At 37.7% G+C, this 22033-nt stretch overlaps 1 protein-coding gene and 1 pseudogene across 1 annotated transcript in view; both read right to left on the minus strand.

Annotated features, from left to right (window-relative positions):
* The window catches only part of ALG13 (ALG13 UDP-N-acetylglucosaminyltransferase subunit), a 64793-nt gene that overhangs the window by 14471 nt on the left and 28289 nt on the right, over positions 1-22033 (minus strand). The window contains 16 exon segments of the mRNA XM_031027289.2: positions 1977-2142; positions 3375-3446; positions 6763-6843; positions 7170-7225; positions 7328-7360; positions 9574-9694; positions 10038-10194; positions 10386-10499; positions 11343-11589; positions 12329-12456; positions 13496-13596; positions 13952-14016; positions 15860-15968; positions 16952-17027; positions 18908-19070; positions 19273-19354. Of these exon segments, the coding sequence (XP_030883149.1) occupies positions 1977-2142; positions 3375-3446; positions 6763-6843; positions 7170-7225; positions 7328-7360; positions 9574-9694; positions 10038-10194; positions 10386-10499; positions 11343-11589; positions 12329-12456; positions 13496-13596; positions 13952-14016; positions 15860-15968; positions 16952-17027; positions 18908-19070; positions 19273-19354 (1771 nt within the window).
* LOC145717998 (U4 spliceosomal RNA) lies at positions 4049-4174 on the minus strand (annotated as a pseudogene).

The raw sequence follows: 22033 nt of genomic DNA on the forward strand, positions 1-22033 counted from the left end.
AATCTTTGTTTTACACATGCCTTATTTTAAATGTTACTCCATTTTCTTCTAGCATAAAGAACTGCTGTCAAAGTTTGATGATTATCATTTTATTTATTTTATACTCCATAGGCTCTTTTATCTAGATAATCAAAGGACTTGCTTTTTCTTTAAAGTCTGGTCATTTTACTAGAATTATTTTGGTGTTGGCTGTTCTGGGTCAATATTCTCAGGTATGCAGAGTGTTGTTTCAGTATATAGTTTTAAAGTTTTTTAATTTCAGGGAAAGTTTTCTGAATTATAGTTTTCAGTATTTGTTCTTTTCCCTTACTTTGGTTTTCTTCTTCAGAGACTTCTATCACTGTTTGATCTCCTTTGCCTAACTTTAACAAGTCACTTGAATCTTTATCTTCCTTTTCTTCATTTTAGATTCCCCCTCCTTCTTATATCTTTCTTTTAAAGCATTATCTGTTGTATATACTTGGTCATGTTCTTTATAGTTTAGTCTTCGTAACTGAAATGAGTTTCTGCCATTTTTAATGCTTTTCTATCACTTCGAGTTTTTCTAATTCTGATTTGTTATTCTAAGATTTTTAATTCCAGTTATTCTTTAATGTTTTGTATTATTTATATCTTTAGCTCATTCTGAAATAGCTGTTAGTTTAGTTGGCACATTTTAGTTGGCACATTTCTGACATGTTTTTACTGTCTATAGGGATATTCTTTTTTGTTCTTAAAACATCTTTGCATAGGATTTCACCTTATTGCTTTTCCTTTGTGACGTGAAATTTTTTTCATGAACTTTAGAATGAGGTGGATATAGGGTAGTTTTGTTTTTGTGTAGTGTTCAAAAACATGACTGCTTTCTAGGATTCCATGGCTCTGTTGTCCTCTACTTTGGTCTGGACATGTTCTTTTCCCAATCCCGATCGATTCTGATTCCACTCCCAGTAGTTTCTCCCCAGTAAGGAATACTATCCTGACAGGGAGCCCTGGCAGGTCACTTTTGAGGGTTCTTAGGGGCCAGATTGCTCCAAGCCCTTCAAGTCCCTTTACCAGGTACCCAAAGCACTCACCTAGTATTGGAGAGGTCAAATCCCTTCCCAGTCTTAGCTGCTCCTTCCAAATTGGCCGCCCCACTTTCCAGTGAATTCTTATTAGCTCTTTTGGGGTTCTTCTGTTCTCAGGTCTATCAGACAACATCCCTGATGCTTCCGTCTTCTTGCTCCCACATAGACCCTGATAGCATGCAGGTCTTGTGACTGGTGGTTTGTCCCTAACTGCTTAGGGACACCTTGTGGGGATACCTTGCCACCTAGTTTCACTGTAAATGTTACCCACGGGTTTTGGTTTTGCTATTTCCATTTTTATTTGAGGATTCAGATTAAATAGCTATGTTGTTGTTGCCACCACCTTCCCCGAATTCTGAGAATTCTAAATTATATTAACTCATTGGAATTTCATGGCCACTTTATAAATTGGTACTACCAGTACCCCCAAGAGCTCATAGGTTAAGGCTAAATAACTTGTCCAAAATTACAGAGGTAGTGAGTTGTAAAACCAAAATTCTAACCTAAGTTTCTTAAATCCTAGAGCCTATATTCTTTCTTACAACATTCATGGGAAAATGATTCATTATACAGAAAAGTATTTTACTGCAAACTTTTCAGGAATTCTGTGAAGTGTGAAACACCTCTACTTTAATTCCTGTATAATAAAACTTAAAGTTTAACTAGTAAAGTCCTCTAAATTTTCAGTAAGGTAGCAAAACAATAGCTACAAAATTATATCAAAGCCAAATTTGCAAGAAAAAAATTGAAACCCTGGCCCTGAAATCTCATGGATTCCTCAAATACAGAACATACTTTATTAAGTAGGTTAAACAAATTTAATACTAGAAATTAAAGTAATCCTATCTAATCACTAGAATTGTTGTATGTGCATGCTCATGAACAGGAAAAGAGGCTTCCCAAAGTAAGCCACCACCAATAACCTACCTGGCCTGCCTTGTATAGGTGGAGACACAAATAGAGGCTGTACAGCATTCTGTGAGGAAACTGAAGGGGTACTACTAGCTTGATTAGCTGCTGCACAGTTAGGTAAGACTGGAGCTGGAACACTATTGGCACAAGAAGCTGCAACTGCTGTAGAATTTACCATCATCTGTAAGTGCAGAAGAAAAGTTTAGAAAAGTTTAGTGATTTCGCAAACACTGTTAGTCTCTTATCTGATTCTAAGTTTCAAGATATAGTATTTGGATAACCAAAATACTGAGAAATCAATCTTTATGTAAACCGTATATGAGGTTATTTCTTTTAAAAGAGCACAATTAACTTTAAAATCTTAATTTTTAAATTTATTTTTCTGAAAAAGTAATATATTAATATGATTCAAAAATCAAGTATAAAATTGTATACAATGAAATGTTTCCTTCCAACCCCTATCTTCCATCTGCCTAGTTCCCCTCCCCTCTCCCCAAACAGGTAATCTCTGGATTTCCTACATATTATCCAGAGATTGCTATGTTTGTTTTTACATGTGGATACATTTCCCCACGCTAACACATACTTTTTTTTTTTTTAACAGAAAAGGTGCTTTGCTTTTTTGTGTGTAAACTTCATGGGACTGCAATTTGTTTTTTCTGATGAGGCTGCAGCACCCAATACAGCACTGTGCACAGAGAGATATTCACTACATAGTTAACACACACTTCTTGAACATGCTGCTCTCAATGCAGTCTCCATTTTCTTACCACACACTGCTGTGTGGCTGCTACCCATTCTGGTCCTCAGAAACTGTATTCAAAGTCACCAGTGGTCTTCATGGCAACAAATCCTAATAGACTCTTGCTAGTCCTTATGGTGCTTGACCTCCTGGCAGCAACTGACACCTGACTATTCCTTGAAACATTCTCTTCCTGGGGCTCCCATAGTACTACACTCTCCTACTTTTCCTCTCTCCTTAACTATTCCTTCCCTACCCATTTGCTAAAATTTGGTGATCTACAGGCTCTGTTCTGGATGCTCTCCTCAAATCTCTTCCTTTCCCCAGGATTATCTTACTCGCTCCCATGGTTTCAGCAACCTTTCTGACGCTAGCTCCCTATTCTTTACATTTCAGTTTCAGTACATGAGAGACTTGACCAGTAATTTATATTAATTCACTCGTTATATAAGAGGTTTGGAATAGAAGGACTATGAGTAGTCAAACGCCAGCACATAGAACAATGTCTGGAACACAGTAGATAATCAATTTCTCGAATGAATTTTACTGATCACCGTGCCAGGCACCACAAAGTGCAATAATACTTAAATACGATGAAGGACAAGGAGAACAAAAAGAAAAAAGTCATTCCCCCCACCCATGTGATTGCTTGATAACACTATTAAGATTACCTTCTGGGGGTAGTTGTATGAGGTAACTGTGTCCTGAGGAGACATAGAATATGGTCTTCTGTCCTGAAGAGACTTTAATGAATATAGAAATATAGTTAAGTAAGGGTAAATCAAGAAACCAAACAACATATCAATAAAAGATCTGATTTGTTCCAACATCTCCTAAAATTAAGTGAAAAGTGATCTGTCCTGAACGTGTTCAGATTTGGAAGCAACTACTAAGATAACGTTCCAAAAGGTATCACTCCAGTGCCTGATTTAGGTGACTATGCTATTTCCCATCTATAGAGAACCTGATCGTATCCAATTCTAGTCCAATGTAGATACTAAAATGTAGCGGAGGATTATAAACACCTTTTCAGTGGCCTTTCTTGCCTTAAAAGCTTCAAACTTAGTAGGACCAACAACAGTTTTACTAAACAAAAGCATTCCATCTAAAAATGTAGCTTGGGACAAGGGTGGATATATCTGGTTATTCAGCTGTAGCCTATCTAAGCAGGATGGGGTATAATCCGAACACCACTCCCCTCTGGCTCAAGGTCTTCTTTGAAAGTAAAAATGATTTTTAAAGGGCTCAGTTATACATGACAAATTGTCGTGACAACAAAAACAAAAAACCTAGCAGAAATTGGTTTAACAATGGTAAGAGCACAGAGGGAATCAAGGAAAGTAATCACAGAGAAGAGGAATCATATTGTGACAAAGATGAGCCCAACTTACCATGGACTGCACATTTCTATTAACAATAATCGCTCCTCAGATAAACCTCATTGGCTACGATACTGCCACTGCACATTACTAAAGTCAGTTTTCAAGTACAACCAAAGCACCTGCCAAAAAGTAAACTTTGGCTTTAACTCAGGGGGCCCAGTGTGAATGCTAAACAATTCTACAGAAGGATTTAGTTGAGAGTTGGGCACAGAAATAAATAGCAATAAATATTTACAGGGTTTTTTTTTTTTTTTTTTTTAGGAGGCTGTGTGCCTGGACATCTGTAAGTCCTGCACTGGTCCTCTCCCCACAGCATGCTGTGAATAAAATTACTTAGAAACTTGCTATAGAGGGCGCCTGTGTGGCTCAGTCGTTAAGCGTCTGCCTTCGGCTCAGGTCATGATCCCAGGGTCCTGGGATCAAGTCCCACATCGGGCTCCCTCCTTGGGGGGAAGCCTGCTTCTCCCTCTCCCACTCCCGCTGCTTGTGTTCCTGCTCTCGCTATCTCTGTCTCTGTCAAATAAATAAATAAAATCTTTGAAAAAAAAAAAAAAGAAACTTGCTATAGATTTGGTGACTGGGGAGTGGGAGTGGAGCACATCCTGAAGAGACTGAAAGCTACTGAGGATGTATGATAAAGTAAGTTCAGAACAAAAATGAACATGTGACAAATGAAATTAAAGGGACAGAAAGAAATTAAGTATCAAAAAAGAGAGAAATTAAATATCTATTCTTGTCATCCTTGATGGTGAGGTTTTTACTTGTTTTTTCACTGGGGTGGCTATTTCAAGAAATGGCCTAAGAAGCATATGATGAGAACAGTAATGGCACAGTGAGAAGAAAAACTATTTCTCTAGAAGGGAAAAGGAAAGGGAAGGAGAAATAAGGGGAAGAGAAATCACGTATCATAGTTTTCTTCATTCCAAAGATTTACTGCCTAAACAGTGTAAACAAAAATTTAGTATGTGAGGTTAAGATTAACCATAATTACAGAACAGAGGGTTGTTATTCAAGTTCTTACAAATATTCCAGTTCTCCTGGGTACATGGTAAGTTGTTCTTCCTGGCCCCATGACTTATTTGGTCAATATGAACAGAAATATTAAAAGCCAGTGTTCAATTACCCTATCTTTGGTCCAGCAAAGTGACTGTGAAAGCACACATGTCCATCAGCCTGGGTCCCCCGAGTGACTATGATGAACAAAAGCCTGCTACCAACCTACACTAGACATAGAACATGAGCAAGAACAACTGTCCTGTGTTAAGCTGCTAAGATTTGGGGTGGGGGGGTGTTACTGCAGCATAACTTAGCTTGACTGAAACAGTAATTTGGTAATTAGAAGTAGGGTACAGTGCTACTGTAACAAAAACCTAACTTGAAAAGGAGAGAATGAACTTTTGTCTCTTAGGGGAGGTTTGGAAAACAGTGTTAATTTTGTGTTTTGATTACTGTTGGCAGAGTTTAGCAACATTTTTTAAGATAGATGTGTACAGGAAAGGAGTTTGTAGGTAGGAATGAAAGGGAATAGAGAATCCTTGAATACAGGGACTTACGGGGTTAAAGACGCAATTGCTTCAAACCAAAATTGTAAAATATAAAACTGATAAATACTTTGGACAACAAAAAGCAGTTAAAACTTGGGTTTGAAGCAAAAATCAAATTGTTAAAATCTGATTGCATTAAGATATTTCAAAGCAAGAGTCCAACTAAGAATGCAACACCCACTGAATCCTTGCAATTGGACAAAATGGCTCATGGAAAAGCCTCCAAAAGTATGGCTCCTCCACCCCTGATAAGGTCAAGGTACTTGCAATCAGAGAGACACAGAGATAAGAAAGCAAATTATAGCAAATCTAAGTAGTATATCTATTAAAAAAAAGAATTGTCAGTATGGCTACTGGCATATGAAACCAAGAGGAATCATAGAGAGAAGCAGAATAAATTAATCACGCAGCCAAAGAAACTATGAGCAGAACTAAAACCATCCAAATGAGATAAAACAACCCCTGGGCTCCTAATTTTCTCCAAGTAAGAAGCAGGCTGAGAAAGCTGCTCAGCTGCCAAGAAGGATTATTCCCCAAAGCCTACTTCAAATATGGCCAAGGAACAAAGGGCCCTGGAGCAACCAAGAGCCCCAGAAACAATGAATCAGAGAGCCCCTCCAGGGGACAATCCCCATGCCTAGGTTGGGGGCCCTCACAATGTCTGTCCATGATGTCAGAATTGCTAAAGGCCATTAACTATTTCTCCCATTTCCCCCCTTTCTGAATGGGAATTTTTACTGCCATTTTTCAGTCCCTGCTTCACCGTTATAAATTAGGTATGTAGCGGTTAAATAACTTTGTGTCTTTGGTTTTAGGCCTCCAGATGAAGATGAGCCACATCTGGACCCAATGCACAGAGTACTACACATTTCCCAGAAACCTTGGGCTTTGAGTTTATTACACTGAATAAGATTTTTGGATTGCGTCCCTTGAGGTGGAATCGTCTTTTGCCTGTGGGAGGGAGTATGAGTTGAATGTTGTGGTCCTTAGCACTGTTAAAATATTTCCAACTTTTTGACTTTCAGGCACGCATAAGTTAATACTTCAATGGAACATATTCTGGCTAATGAAAAAGAAAGTGACAGGTGTCATGTCCAGGTGGAAGCTCTAAGAGCCAGGGCACCATTCACTACCTTTTGGTTCCTTCCTTGGCAACCATGAATGGAGCTTCTATCAGCCTGAGTTCCTGAGCAGAGCCCTCCTGTAGACCTCCACTGGATACGAAGCATAATCGAGAAACAAACTTTTGTTATATGAAGTAACTGAGACTTATGACCCATTCTTACGGAAAAATCATAATAAAATCCTCTAAAAAATCATCAATGCCAATGTTTGAATTTCCTCTTGTATCAGCACATTAGGAGTATCATTAAATAGATTAATTTCAGGGTCTTAATTTCATCTACAAAATGGGAATGAAGCCCTAACTACCTCATAGGATTATTCTGATTTAAATACATTTATATGTATCTCTCTTAGAACAGTGCCCTAGTACACAGTAGGAGATATAAAGTGCTTGCCATTTTTATTAAATACCTACCAAGTTTGCTGTAGATTCAGTTGTGCTATAAACACCTGAGGTTTCATAGTCTGGTTCTAGAGAATATAGCCAAAGTAAAGTAAAAAATGAGCATTATTTTATAATTTAAAATTGTATAAACAATGATGAATGTCAGATTATATCTAGATCTCACTGACCTGAAGGATAAATATATTCTTCATGATATCTCCCTACAAAAAAAAGACAGAAGAAGTGTTTATGTAGGGCTTTTTAGCTCAGCAGAGCCAGATGGCCAGCACTTGCTTTTTCTCAAGGTTTATGGATATATATTCAGAACTAAAATGTATACATCCTTGAAACAAATGATTTGAACTTTCATACTAATCAACAGATATTGAAGCCAGATATTGACTGTAAACAGGACAAATTTCTCCTCTGAAAATTCCCTTGGTTCTTAAAAGTTCAGGCAGAGGTAAAAACCCAGTTGTATCCAATTTTTCCAGTCAAGCAGTAGAATATGGTGATTGAGTTCACTGGCTCTAGAGTTAGGGCTGTCTACATTTGAATCCTGATTAACTTATATCACTTTAGGTGGGTTATTTAATTTTTGTGCCTCAATTTCTGCACGATAAAATAGGGTAACAGTACCCAGATCATAGGGGGTGAAAAGAACATAGCATGATATATAGTAAATGGTGTCTGTAGACTATAACCCGTATTATGCTTAGGTGGACATTAAAGGGGTATATCATGCCTCATCTGTTTCTCAGCCTGTCTTAAGTAAATAATACATTTTTTAAAATTGGTTTGTTCTCAGAGGATGGCTCAGTGATCTAAAGTATTTTGCTGTTAAGACTATATTATACCACTGAAATGCAGAGAAAGTTAATCATCAACTGGACAGTTTTCCACCAAATAAACCCCACAGGTCAAAACTGGATTTGATTCTTAAACATGTCACTTATCAATCACATACATGCAACCACTCCAGACAGCAGGATTTAAGCTGAGAACAAAGATTTGGTTACTTTGAATATGCCACTACGGGTGAGCAGTACATCTGAAGGTACCCACACCAAGCTAAAGGGAAAAGACGAAAGGGTCATGCTGAGTAAAAGAGCAGAGAGTACACGTCCTTGAGCACATGCATGGGGACAAAGTCTTCACAGGTCATTCTTGTGCTAGATGTTTTGTCCTCATTAAATTCCTAGAAATACCTATTTTCTTCTACACATGTACACAGAAAAACATCACAAGAAAATAAAGAACTTGACTGTTAAATCAAGTCAGTGAGACTGCCTCATACCTCCTTAATCCACCCAATTCCTCCAGAATTGTTTCAGTAGAATTGTCTGTCACTCATACATCATTTTACAGTAAAATGGTAAAAACAAGCACACCCCATGGTGAGAGGCACCACAGCAATTGTTAAGGACATACATACAGGCTTTAGTGTCAGACAAACCAAATTCAAAATTGACCTCTGCCAATCACAAAGGACCATATATTGCATGATTCCACTTATATGAAATGTCCAGAATAGGAAAATCCATTAAGATAGAAAGCAGACTTGTGGTTGCCTAAGGCTGGGGGCGGGGGGCGGGGGAATGGGGAGAAGCTGCTAACGAGTACAGGATTTCTTTTTGGGGTGATAAAAATGTTCTAAAATTGATTGTGGTGATGGTCATGCAACTCTGTGACTATATTAAAATCACTGAACAGGTGACTTTTAAACCCTTTTTAAACAGGTGAATTATACCGTATGTGGATTATATCTAAATAAAACTGTTATAAAAAAGTTAAATCTCTGCCACTTACCAAAGGGTATGACTTTGGCCATGTCATTTACCCTTTGTACCTCAATTTCCTTATAAACAAGGATACCATATTCCTTAGAGGGATGCAGTTAAGTATTATATTAAATTATAAATATAGTTCTTTAGTACAGTGGATGACCAATAGGATACAATGAACAGTAACGTTGTAAGTCAAGCAGACTTCTTTGGGCAACGAAATTATTTTCATAATAGCAGTCTCATAAAATAGTCTCATAAAATAGCAGCTAGTCACAGAAAAGCCCAAAGTAGTTCTACAAACAGTCCTCACCATAACATAAATAGTGCCTTCCTAATAAGGAATGGGTATTTTCCATACCAAAATCTCACCAAATCAAAATTCACTAGAAGACCTAGTGAGAGAGCTGAAAGTAAACTGTGACAATGTGGTGGCCTATAGAAATAGAAGTCTGTCCTTCTGAGAAAGACCAAAACATCTTCAAACACCTAGCAAGCTCTGAGACAAGAACTGATAACTCGTTCAAAATGAGCTACCAGAACAGTGTGAGATCCCCTGAAACCAAAACTTTAAATCTACTTCACAGCCCTGATGTGTTAATGCCACAAGAATCATCTTTTAAAGAAACATTTAACTGTAACTGACTCACCATTATCACTCTGGCCACTGCCCTCCTCTGAATTCAAAGTCTGTTTGCCCGAGCTACGTCCTCGCCTTGCAACACAGTATCTCGAAGCAGCAGGAACCATTGTAGAGGGCCCTCCACGATTCTGTACCAAAGACACACACATAGACATGCAGTTCAGGAAATAAAGCTATAAATATATCTTAATGTACTTTAGAATCAAAAAACATGAGAAAATGATCAAGAAAACAAAATATTAGCCCACACTATGTAAGGCAAAATTATTGGTCCACCTCTACCCCTTTTCTCTAATAGCTTTAAAAAGTTCTCCTCTCCCATATTTTAAAAGCTCTAAGATAAAAATTCATGTTTTCCAGAAGTGCTTTATTTGGTGGTTTGTCAAAACCTAAAATCTATCCACACTGCCTTTAAAGAAAAAAAAGAGAGAAAGTAAACAGCTTTTTTGAATAAATCTTTGACCTACTTACAGGTAAAGTTGGATAAGCAGTCTCATCCCCTTCTTCAACTTCATAAAAGGTAATGGTTTCTTCCAAGCCCCTGGGCATCTGTCCACTCTCTGGGGCAAAGCTATACTGGCACTCCTTATTCATACAATGCATCTGGCGGTGACTACGTCTAAAGGAACTTAAGTATTAAGTAGTTCAGAGAAAAGGGGAAAAAATGATAAAATTTGGTGGTAACGTTTCTAATTTCTAAATAACAGTTCAAACATCTCAGTGTTGACACTTCTAAAAAATTTAATCCATGTATTTGTTGCTCAGCAATGAAGCCAAACGTACCCATTTTCTGATTTTCAACATTTAAAATTCACTTACCGAGATCTATAGGAGAAGTTATCATAGCTCTGGCAACATCTTTTACCTGGGCCAGGGTAAAAACCAACTTTAGGGCCCTCCATGTTATGCCTGTTTATAAAGCGAGATGAATCCCTAAGAATGAAGAGAAAGGAAAACAAAACTCTTTATTCACTAGTGCTTGAGTTGTTAATCTTTACACTTAAACAGAATTAACACATCTTTCTAAAATTGTCCTAATGGGGCGCCTGGGTGGCTCAGTCGTTAAGCATCTGCCTTCGGCTCAGGTCATGATCCCAGGGTCCTCGGATCGAGCCCCACATCGGGCTCCCTGCTCTGCGGGAAGCCTGCTTCTCCCTCTCCCACACCCCCTGTGTTCCCTCTCTCGCTGTCTCTGTCAAACAAATAAATAAAATCTTTAAAAAAAATAAAATTGTCCGAATAGAAAGAGCTGTGTTCTCCTCACTACTGGCATTAGGCCTATCCATTATTAATGGATACAGAGCCAAATACATGGCACTCAACTTGATAGCCCTAGCATGTCTTCAACCATTCCATATTTCCTTGTAGACAGTGAGAATACAAATCTCCCAATAAATTCATTTGACAAAAATTTAAGTATACATCAGTTACATCCTCTATGCAGACATTACAAAAGGGAGCTAAACTGCTAAGACATTTCTAAATTCTACTGTAATTCTGTCCAGGAATTATTGACAATACATAAATAGAGGGGCACCTGGGTGGCTCAGTCGGTTGAGCTTCTGCCTTTGGCTCGGGTCATGATCCCAGGGTCCTGGGATGGAGCCCTGCATCGGGCTCCCTGCTCAGCGGGGAGCCTGCTTCTCCCTCTCCTCCCTGCTCATGCTCTATCTGTCTCTCCCTCTCAAATAAATAAAAAAAATCTTAAAAAAAAACATTTATTCAAAAACATGTAAACAGAGATGTACATTATCTTGAAAGTCAGTTAAGCCTTACCTGGGCATCCCATATCCCCGACCTTGTCTCTGAGATGCATGTTGAGGATGAAAATGTTCATTAGACATAATACTGCCAGCTGTCGGTGGGTAGTGCATTGGAGGGTCATGCCCATAATGCATACTGTGCTGAAGCCTGGGCGGGAGGAGGGCATCTCCCCTGCTGTAAGCCATAGTCATATAAACCTCTTTTCCTCTAACTTTTTTGAACATCTTCTTCCGTTGTTTCATGTCCACCTCTGACATAGCTTCCAGGCAAACAAAGAAGCAGCCAAATAAGCTTCATAACCAAAGCAAAAGATCCAGTCCTCCCCTCCCCAAATGTGTAGAACTTTTTTTTAAGGGAACAAACTAAATAAATACAGGGAGAGAACGTCTGTATTCTTTAAGGATGTACTAGATCTTCCATTTGGAAGGGCAAAACCAGCAGGTAATTTCCGTATCAATGGACATCTCAGAACTATCTTTAATACAGGTGGCTCTGATCATCAAAACATAGTCGGCCAGTCACCTACATTACCTATTTTCCAAGAAATTATGCCTATTAATGTCACTGGCTGCTTCTATGAGGTGTTTTCCTAGTTCCTTGAGAAATCTATTCCCTTAAAGTTTTAGAGTCTAAAATCCACTCCAGCTTAAGTTTATACGAAGTCCTGTAGAACAGTGGTTCTCAACCACAGGCAATTTTGCCCCTCCCCACCTTGAGGCACATTTGGCAATGTCTGGAGACATTTCTGGTTGTTGCAACTGTGGGGAAGGATGCTACTGGCATAGTGAATAGAGGCCAGGGATACTAATCAACCTACAATGCACAGAATGCACAGGACAGCTGCCCACAACAAAGTTACTATCCATCCCAAAATGTCAGTAACGCCTAAGTTGAAAAACTCTACCAGAGAACAAGACTTATCTATGTTGTCTTTTTTTTTCTTTTTAAAGATATAAGTACAAGAAGGGGGCTATAATAAAAACCTTCAGCATACAAACCCATTTCTGGGACATAGCCCCCGGAAGTTTTCTGGTAACCTCTTCCTTTCCGACTGGGCATAGCATTCCAGGCAGGAACAGGTGTGACTTGGGTAACTGGTTTTAAGTTAGCCAGCGGAACCACATGCCTTAAAGTTAAAGACACCACCATAAGCCACTGCAACAGACTTAATTCTCACTGGATATATATACCCTCACCCATCCCGCTTCATTTTCAAGTGTATTCTACTTAAACTTGTTGACACTAGCTACCCTATTGAGGTTTTCTTTTTAGGTTAGAAAACCTAAGAGTAGTTTGTACAGTTTTACAGCTATTTGTAGCACATATCACATTCCAGAGGAAATACTGTGATAGAGTAGTCTACAAATATTTGTTGCCTTTCCTTGGAAGAGGATTGTATTTTCCCACCCAACTGACTTCTGGCTCAGCTATGTAATCCACTTTGGCCAATAAAACGTGGGCAGATGCTTTAAGAACCAGCACATGGTTGATCATGTTCATTTCTTCCCTGTGATCATGGAAGACTGTCTAGATAAAGCCTTTGTTGGCCTGGGTCTCCCCTTCGCTGATGCACTATAAAATGCTAAATGAGCAAGAAATGAACTTTATTGTTTTAAGCTACTGAGATTTTTTTGGTTATTATAAGGGCAGCATAAGCAAGTTTAATGGTTCTTCAAGTGGACCAACAGCATCAATATCACCTGGAACCTTGTCAGACGTTCAAATTCTTGGGCCCTACCACAGACATACTGAAATCAGAAACTCTGGGGATGGAACTCATCGATCTGTTTTAACAAGCTCTCTAGGTAATTCTGGGGCATGTGAAAGTTTGAGAATGACTAGACTAGCTTATCTTAGTATAGGCAGAGGCTCAGTCAGCAAACTAGCTTTCCAATTAGTATGAACAGTTTTATACCAGAATTCTGTTGTATTTAATATTTCTAGTAAACTGGCTAGGGCCTAGGGATTTGGAAACTATTCATATACAGGTGTATTGAGATTTCATACTTCAGCATGTGCTTTTAACAATCTGAGGTAAGTCATCTTAAGCTGGTACCAGATGTAACTAGATTTCTTACTATCATCTGGTAATTCTCAATTTAATATTACAAAAAGGCATCAAGAGCCAAAGATTTTAGTAATTAAACAAACCATCGTATTCTTACTTTTCTGCCAATTCTTCAATGAAGACTGTTACTGAATTGTTCTCATTTCCAACTTCCTGAATATGAGCATTATAGTATCTTCCACCTGATTCCAAGCGAACCTGAAAGAGGATAGGAGACACTAAAAATACATCCAATCTCCAATCTACTGACAGATATATCTTCTGCCAAACAAAAGTACAACTTCTCCCCAAACAGATTTCAGTATCTACTTATTAAAGTGGTTGAAATCAACACTGCCATCCAGTCTGATTTAATAGAGGTGGCACATGCTGGAAGATCCTTACATTTTTTTTGAAAGATCCTTACATCTTCTTACATAAGTTTGTAATTAAAATTTAACGAACATTAAAATTTTTTTAGCATTTTGTAAATGAGCCTTGTTGAACTTATATTAATGACTAAAACCACAACCTTGGAGAAACAAATGACTGAGTTTTTAAAAGATGAACTAACCTGACACTTGTCTCCCAAATAGTAATGTCTCCCAGCATACTCCATGTAATCAGATTTTTGAAGTTCTATTAAAAGAAAATGAAGATTCAAGCTCATCCAAACTGGTTCCTTTCCCATTTTACATCATTTAATTTTCTAATTTACTTTTACCAGTGTTTTTGACAATGCTACTACTATAAGGTAAAATCGGGGGGGGGGTTCCTAAAGGGTCATTCTCTTACTCTTGATATTCATTTCTATAGTCAATTAAGGAGATACCAAAATAGTTTTGTGCTAAAGAACATAGATAGGTGGAAACTGGGAGGTTGTAATCTTAGTTGGTCAAACACCAGTAAGGTACAATTTGAAGTAACACACCTCGATTAAAAAAAAAAAAAAAAAAAAAAGAAAAAGAAAAAAGAAAAAAAAAAAAAACAAACACTACATAGCTTCTTCAAAGTAACCTGTTATTTTTAACAACTTATTGTGTTCCACAGGGTCTTAACCTCATTCTAGATTGTTAGATTGTTAACTATACCTAAGTTAACCAAGGTTCAAGAAGTTGAATATGAAACATTAAAGGCTACCTTGAAAGCAGAGCTTTAAGGGCTAATTTGATCAACTTCTCTTGGAAGGAGATAAACAATTACCTATTTCAAAAGTTGGCAAACTTGCTTCTTAAGGAGCCAGACAGTAAATATTTTAATCTTTGTGGGTCATAAGGACCCTGTCACAACTACTCAGCTCTGCCATAAAACTATTAATGGACAGTAAATTTGAATTTCATATAATTTTCATGTGTCACAATATACTGTTCTTTTATATTTTTTTCTGCCATTTAAAAATATAAAGACCATTTTTAGCTCACAGGGCCATACAAAAAACAGCCGGCAGGCTGGATTTGGTCTGTAGGCCATAGTTTGCAGACACCTGACCTATTCATTTACCAGTGAGGATAGTCTTAACATTTTAAATTTAAGATAAACTTATTTGCAGTTACAAGTTTCAGGTACTCTTTTTTTTTTTTTTTTTTTTTAAGATTTTATTTATTTGACAGAGAGCGACATCAGTGAGGGAACACAAGCAGGGGCAGAGGGAGAGGGAGAAGCAGGCTTCCCACTGAGCAGGGAGCCCGATGCGGGGCTCAATCCCAGGACCCTGGGATCATGACCTGAGCCAAAGGCAGACGCTTAATGATTGAGCCACCCAGGCACCCCAACAAGTTTCACGTACTCTTAAAAGTTATCTAAAAATGGGGCACCTGGGTGGCTCAGTCGTTAAGCCTCTGCCTTCGGCTCAGGTCATGATCCCAGGGCTCTGGGATCGAGCCCCACATCAGGCTCCCTCCTCCACGGGAAGCCTGCTTCTCCCTCTCTCACCCCCCCGCTTGTGTTCCCTCTCTCGCTGTGTCTCTATCAAATAAATAAAATCTAAAAAAAAAAAAAAGTTATCTAAAAGTGATTTCCACACAATCTTTGCAAAACTGAAAGTCTTGGATAAACATCAGATTCTAAAAGATCCCTTCCCACTTCTAAACCTATTTGTTTCCTCTTCTGGACTTAAAATCATGAGAATATACCGGGCGCCTAGGCTCAGTCAGTTAAGCATCTGCCTTTGGCTCAGGTCATGATCCCAGAGTCCTGGGATCCAGCCCTACTTGAGTAGGGCTCCCTTCCCTGATCAGCGGAGAGCCTGCTTCTCCCTCTCCCTCTGCCCCCCACGCCCCCGCTGGTGTGTTCTCACTCTCTCAAATAAATAAATAAAATCTCTTAAAAAATAAAATAAAATCATGTATCGAGTAAGCTAAAAAGTACCAGGCTATTTTTTTTTTTACAACAGTACATTAAGAACATCTCATCAGAAATAATTTGCAAAATTTTTTCCCTGGATCTGTCAGGATTCAACAGTACGCCACTGATATTTCATTACCTTTTCTGCTGTCCAACCAAACATCAAATTCTACATTACGATAGATTTCTGGATCCAGGGCTTTGAGCACCTTATAGGGGAAGAGCATCTTTGATGGACTTTCTGGAGACTAAAACAAAAATAATCATGCTACAAATTCACCATCCTTAGCATTAGTGTCCTTTCTATGAAAAAAAGAATTAAAGTTCTTTTTTTAAAGTATGTACATATGCCTACCTTTTTTATTAAAAAAATAAATAAATGCCGTAAGTTTTATTGTGTATTTTAAAAATCAGGACATTAAAGAAGCAATATGCAAATAATCTAAAAGTTTTTAGATGGCAGAAGGGAAATACTGTCTACAACTCAGGATACATCTCATATAAATCAATCCACACAGATTAAAGATTCAGTCAGGCTATTCAATAAATCTCATCTTGATAAACAGCACAGAGGTGCAACAAACTGTTTCTGTACCCTAAAATCACCTGAAAAAAATTTGAAAATTTTATTTCATTTTGGTCAAAATCTGTTACAACTTCCAAAGAAATTACCTTGTTCTTCTGCTTTCCTAGAATTTCATCATATCTAATACTGTTACTGTTCCCAAATTACCAACACTTGGGGCATACATAATTATAATAGTATCTTCAGCCCTATTTAGTGAGCCTCAAACTAAAGGTCTGCTTGATTTTAGTCCTATAAAGATGGTAAAAATCTCTCCCCTTTCTCTAAACAGATTACCTATTTTCTTTGAATAGGACAAGCATTATATTCTTTAATGACAAAAATAAACCTTAGCATCAGAACACTGATTACAAACTAAGTATCTACCAGATTTGTAACATTACTTTAACTTGAAAAACAGCAGTTTCTGAAAATTCTCAAGTGTTCAGAGTTTGCTTGGAAACAATCCAAACAATTCCATCAAGAATAAAAATTCAGAGAACATTAAGCACCCATTTTACATTTTCAGATTAAAACTTCCACAAAGGCAAACCTGAACTCCTCCTCCACACCATATAACTAGAATGGACCACCTGACCTTAACTTGTTTGTTATGGTGCTGCAAGCCAAGATTATGAAAATTCTTTGCCCTAGAAAATTTCAAACCTTTGCTTCTTCTGTTCCTTGATTGTACCCCTCTGGGATATTTTCAATATTGCAGCAGGCACCCAACTCTTCAGTCCTAATTGAAAAGATTCAGAACAAAGAGCTTTATATAAATGCAGTAGCTAAATTTTAAGTCTAATGACTATACCACCACATAGTGGTAAAGTAGCTCAGGTCTAAAAATGAGGCAAATACTTTTTTACCCCAACATTTACATTTATGCTTCCTTTTTCTAAGTATGTGCTACAATATACTTAGCAGATTATCTCCTAAATTTCATACCTCCATCTCTTAAAATGGCCCTATGATCCTTGCCTCCTGGTGTGCACATCCATGTATGATTCCCTGATCTCAAGTTTGCTTCTAATCAACAGATAGGATGTGTTATTATAACGCATAAGAATGTAGTGCCTGTATTGCTGACCTCTCTCTTGCTGACTATAAGGAAGCAAGCAATCATATTTCACCAAGCCCATGTGGAAAGGAGCTGAGGGTTACCTCTGGCTGACAGCCACCAAAAAAAAAAAAATTTTTTTTTTTTTCAGTCCTACAGCTGCAAAGAACTAAATGGTGCCAAGAACTACAAAAGTGGAAAAGTGGATCCTTCCTCAGTCAGAACTTGAAATAAGAACTCAGTCCTGGCCAACAACCTCATTGCAGTCCTGTTGAGACCCTAAGCTGAAGACCCAGCTAAACTGTGCCCAGATTCCCAACTCATATAATTGTGAGATAAGTGTGTATTAAGTTGCAAAATCTGTGGTAATACGGTCACGCAGCAATAACTAACTAATACATTTTGCCTTTTTACTACTATAGTTTCCATAAAGCCTGATGTCCTTAGAACAAGTCACCAGTGAAGAATGAAGCAACTTCTACCCCTGCATTCCCAAATAAGTTTTAAAAACCACTCCTCGGGGCGCCTGGGTGACTCAGTCGTTAAGCGTCTGCCTTCGGCTCAGGTCATGGTCCCAGGGTCTTGGGATCGAGCCCCACGTCGGGCTCCCTGCTCAGCGGGAAGCCTGCTTCTCCCTCTCCCGCTCCCCCTGCTTGTGTTCCCTCTCTCGCTGTGTCTCTCTCTGTCAAATAAATAAATAAAATCTTAAAATTAAAATTAAAAACCACTCCTCTACCAAAAAAAAAAAATTGCAAGCCACAAATATGCAAGAAATAAAATTGCAAGCAAGACAAAAAGACAAGGTGACACCTGACTGGCACCAAGCCTATCTGAATTTCCTAGACAGAAGTAGGTTATCAAGAAGAAATACAAGACAATGCCTACTTTATTATCTCTAACACAAAATTTTTGACCAAATCTGTTAATAACAGTTTCCTCAGAGGCCACAAACTACCTTCTCCTAGTGAGTACCAAAGGTAGACACTCAAAAGCTCCTAAAACTTCCCTTAGGCTGAGAGATTCTTTTCTACTAGCTGGATGTATGTGTCAAGCAACCACTGTGTAACCTCAGTTACCAACTAACAAAATGATGGTGCTGGTTTAAAATTAGTTTTTTCTCCAAGTATGGTCCAGGTCCACAGCCTACCTACATCAGAACACTTGGGGTGTCCTTGTTTAAAAAAAGCAGATTCCTAGCCCCACTGTGACCTCAGATTTTGTGAAAGTAGCCCCAAGAATCTGCCTTTTTAACAAGCACTGTAAAGTATACCTTTGTATACAACTGAAGTTTGAGAATCATGGGGTTAGGTAGTTCTAAAGTCACCTCCAGCAATAAAAACACTGATTCTGACTTGGATCAAACCTCCAAAGCCTGAACATCTTAAAATACAACATATCTTCTTGGTAAAAATTTCTCTTCCCCCATTAAAAAATGTATATCCATATACATATGTGTGTGTAGTGTAAGTTATAAGTTTGTCAAGCCCCTTCCACTTTCAAATGATGATGCACAGAAACATGAAACATGATCATGTAGTTGACATCCCCTTTCCCTGTATTACCTATCCTGAGCTGAACTCTTGTAGTCAACATGGACATCTTCACTGCCAGTCAGAGCATTGTTTCTGTTCTTTTTGGAACCACTTCGAAACAATTCAACTGCAGTCTTCAACTCTTCTTCATCCACAACAAACACATCTTTATAGAGAATTTCATACAATACAGCTAAAGGAAAAAAGAGCCAAAACTCCAATTATCAAATTAAGATCTCTTTATAACAATGTGAAAATAGCCATAAACCAGTATATAATTTCAATAGGTATGAACAAAGTCTTAAAAGAGCTATTTGTGGCGGGTCCTTCAATTTAAAAATGGGCAAAAAAAATCATCTGAAATACACCTAAGCATTTATACAGCCTTCACATACCCTGACAAACAGCTGCACTTGACTGAAATTGTTTCGAGTATACTGAATCATAATGGCCATTACTTGAATAGCAGAGTAGAATCTGAAGAAAAGAAAAACACATAAAATTAAGTAAATGTTACATATCTTACAACTATGAAATACTTGAAATTAAATCGCTAACTAGAAACTGATAACTGTTTTTAAAAACATGACTTTTTTAGATTCCACAGATTAAGTGATATCATACAGTACTTTGACTCATTTCACTTAACATGATGTCTCAATAAAGCTGAGGCAAAGTGATTTTTTTAAATTTAAATACAGATAAATGGTAAGCTAGAAGTCAAAGGGATTTTCTTGAAAGTGACTTTTAAATGCCAAGATTAAAATCACTACTAAGGCTACACTGTGAGCCTACAGCACATTCCCATTAATATACCACACAAGTACTGATCTACAAATTTGCAAAAAGATGGGAACTTTTATAAACTGACTGAGTAAATCTAACAGAAATCCTAACAGAAGTCAAAAGACCCAGCTTAACTTCAAAAAATGACTGGAGAAATTAGGTCAAATACCCAAATACTCTAAACTCAAGACTATAGGGGGAGAGACTTAATTTATTCAAAATGTTATCCCTTGTACTAAGTAGCACTATATGAATACACCATATAGGAGCAATACTGCTAAAGAGACTTCCTTAATGAAATAAGGCACTGAGATGGCTACAAAATGAGTTAATTTCTTTGATCTTTAATCTCTAGTTTTCCCAAACAACAATCCAAAGCCATGCTTACTAACCAAAGTATTTTCATAAAAATGCTTATGGGCTCTATATAATGAAATGTGTTTGAATAATAGCACCAAAGCCTTTTAAAATTTTTGTTCAAAAACCTGTCTTGTGTAAAGGATTAATACCTAGTGATTAAGTCTATTTTATTTTGAAGCCACCTCTGGTACCAGGAACCTAAGGTACCAAAGATGATTCTCTGTGTTCTATGGGAGGATGTTGCCACCAAGCTTCTTTGGCAGAAAACCATAAGCACCCTGTTTGCTGCCTTCCTACCTATTCTGGGCTTACTCCTTCCAATAATAAAGTTCTCTATATCAAGTCTGTTATTCTTCCCCAGCCTTTTTTTGAAATCACAATTCCAACTCCATCAATATAATTCATTTCAGAGTACTGAAGGCAAACATCAAGCTAAAGTTAACTCATAGTGAAATTTAAGTTATGAAGTATCACACGCCCCAAGGGGTATTTGCCTTTGAGAGTTTATTAATCCAAAAGAACAGTGAACAGATTTTGAGCAGAGAAGCCCTTTGTACCTTGGACTGGAAAAACTTGAAACTCCAACTAAGAAAGGTAAATAACTGGAGGTAGTTGTTAAGGAGTAAAGGAATCCAGCTAACCAGAACTGAATAAATAAGCAGGAAAAAAACCCCAGAGATAATGGTGTAATTTATTCATGTGGCAAGTTCCATTTTGATTTTAAGAGGTAAACTAGACAGGATGGCTTTTATGTTCCTTGGGGTATCCCAACATAAAATAATAGTTCTCTGATACACACTTGTGGGTAGGTTAAGTGGGATGTCAGGGCATTAAACTAGCGAAAAAATGAGGTAGATATGTATTACTGATGAGGATAGGTGAAAAGAACAAGTAATAATATATTTAGTAGGAGCCCATCTACATTAAAAAAAATAAATGCAAAGAGAATGATATAGGATACCCACTCAAACTTAATAGTTGTTATTTTGAAGCACAGGAGATTGAAAAGCATGAATGAGGGCTTTTTTTTTTTTTTTTTAAAGATTTTATTTATTTATTTGAGAGAGAGAGAATGAGAGAGAGTGAGTACATGAGAGGGGGGAAGGTCAGAGGGAGAAGCAGACTCCCTGCCGAGCAGGGAGCCCGATGCGGGACTCGATCCAGGGACTCCAGGATCATGACCTGAGCCGAAGGCAGTCGCTCAACCAACTGAGCCACCCAGGCGCCCATGAATGAGGGCTTTTTATTCTACCTTTCAGATTTAAGTTTTATTTTTAATAGAAGTACATCTATTCTTTCTAGGTAAAGAGGCTAAGTAAAGATGGATGGCTACCTTCCAATGGCATTCACTTTGATACTGAATGACTATGTAAAATGCAAAGTTAAGTCAATAAATGTTTACTGCTTTTAATAAAGTCATTTTTGAACTGAGCCTGAACTGAGAAACAGCAACTAAGTTTTTGACAAAGCAAGGTGTCACACAAGTACCCTGTTGCCAACTGGCTCTTTCATATTTAAATTTCAAGATGAACGAACATACTTTATACATTTGCAAATGATACATATACACATTATCCTGTGCATGCAAATGCCCAACTGCTGGTATTAGCTTTGTATGCATGTACAGATTAGAGTTATACATGATATTCTCATGGTTGCACACACTCAAAAGGTCTTATACATTTTGTATTCTTATGGTTCCCAATGGGTGAGGTTTTCCCCTTAATTAGCTCAATATCTCTGTAAAATATACAGGACTCATTTAAAAATGGAGATGTGTAATTGTAGGAACTAGGTGATAGGGATTATGAATGTTCACTATACAAGTCTTTTAATTTTTCTCTATATGAAAATTTTCACAGAATAAAATGTCAGGGAAAAAAACTGAATTGCAGGTTTAGAGTCCTGGTAAAGGTCTATATGTCTAAATCTCTTCTCCGGCAATGCTGTATATAATTGCTAAAATACAAAAGCTACCACTCTTCCTTCCTCAAAGAATTCTGATTATGT

Source organism: Leptonychotes weddellii, chromosome X (assembly GCF_054177405.1).
Source record: "Leptonychotes weddellii isolate Sample4059 chromosome X, ASM5417740v2, whole genome shotgun sequence".
In the NCBI taxonomy this organism is placed as follows: Eukaryota; Metazoa; Chordata; class Mammalia; order Carnivora; family Phocidae; genus Leptonychotes; species Leptonychotes weddellii.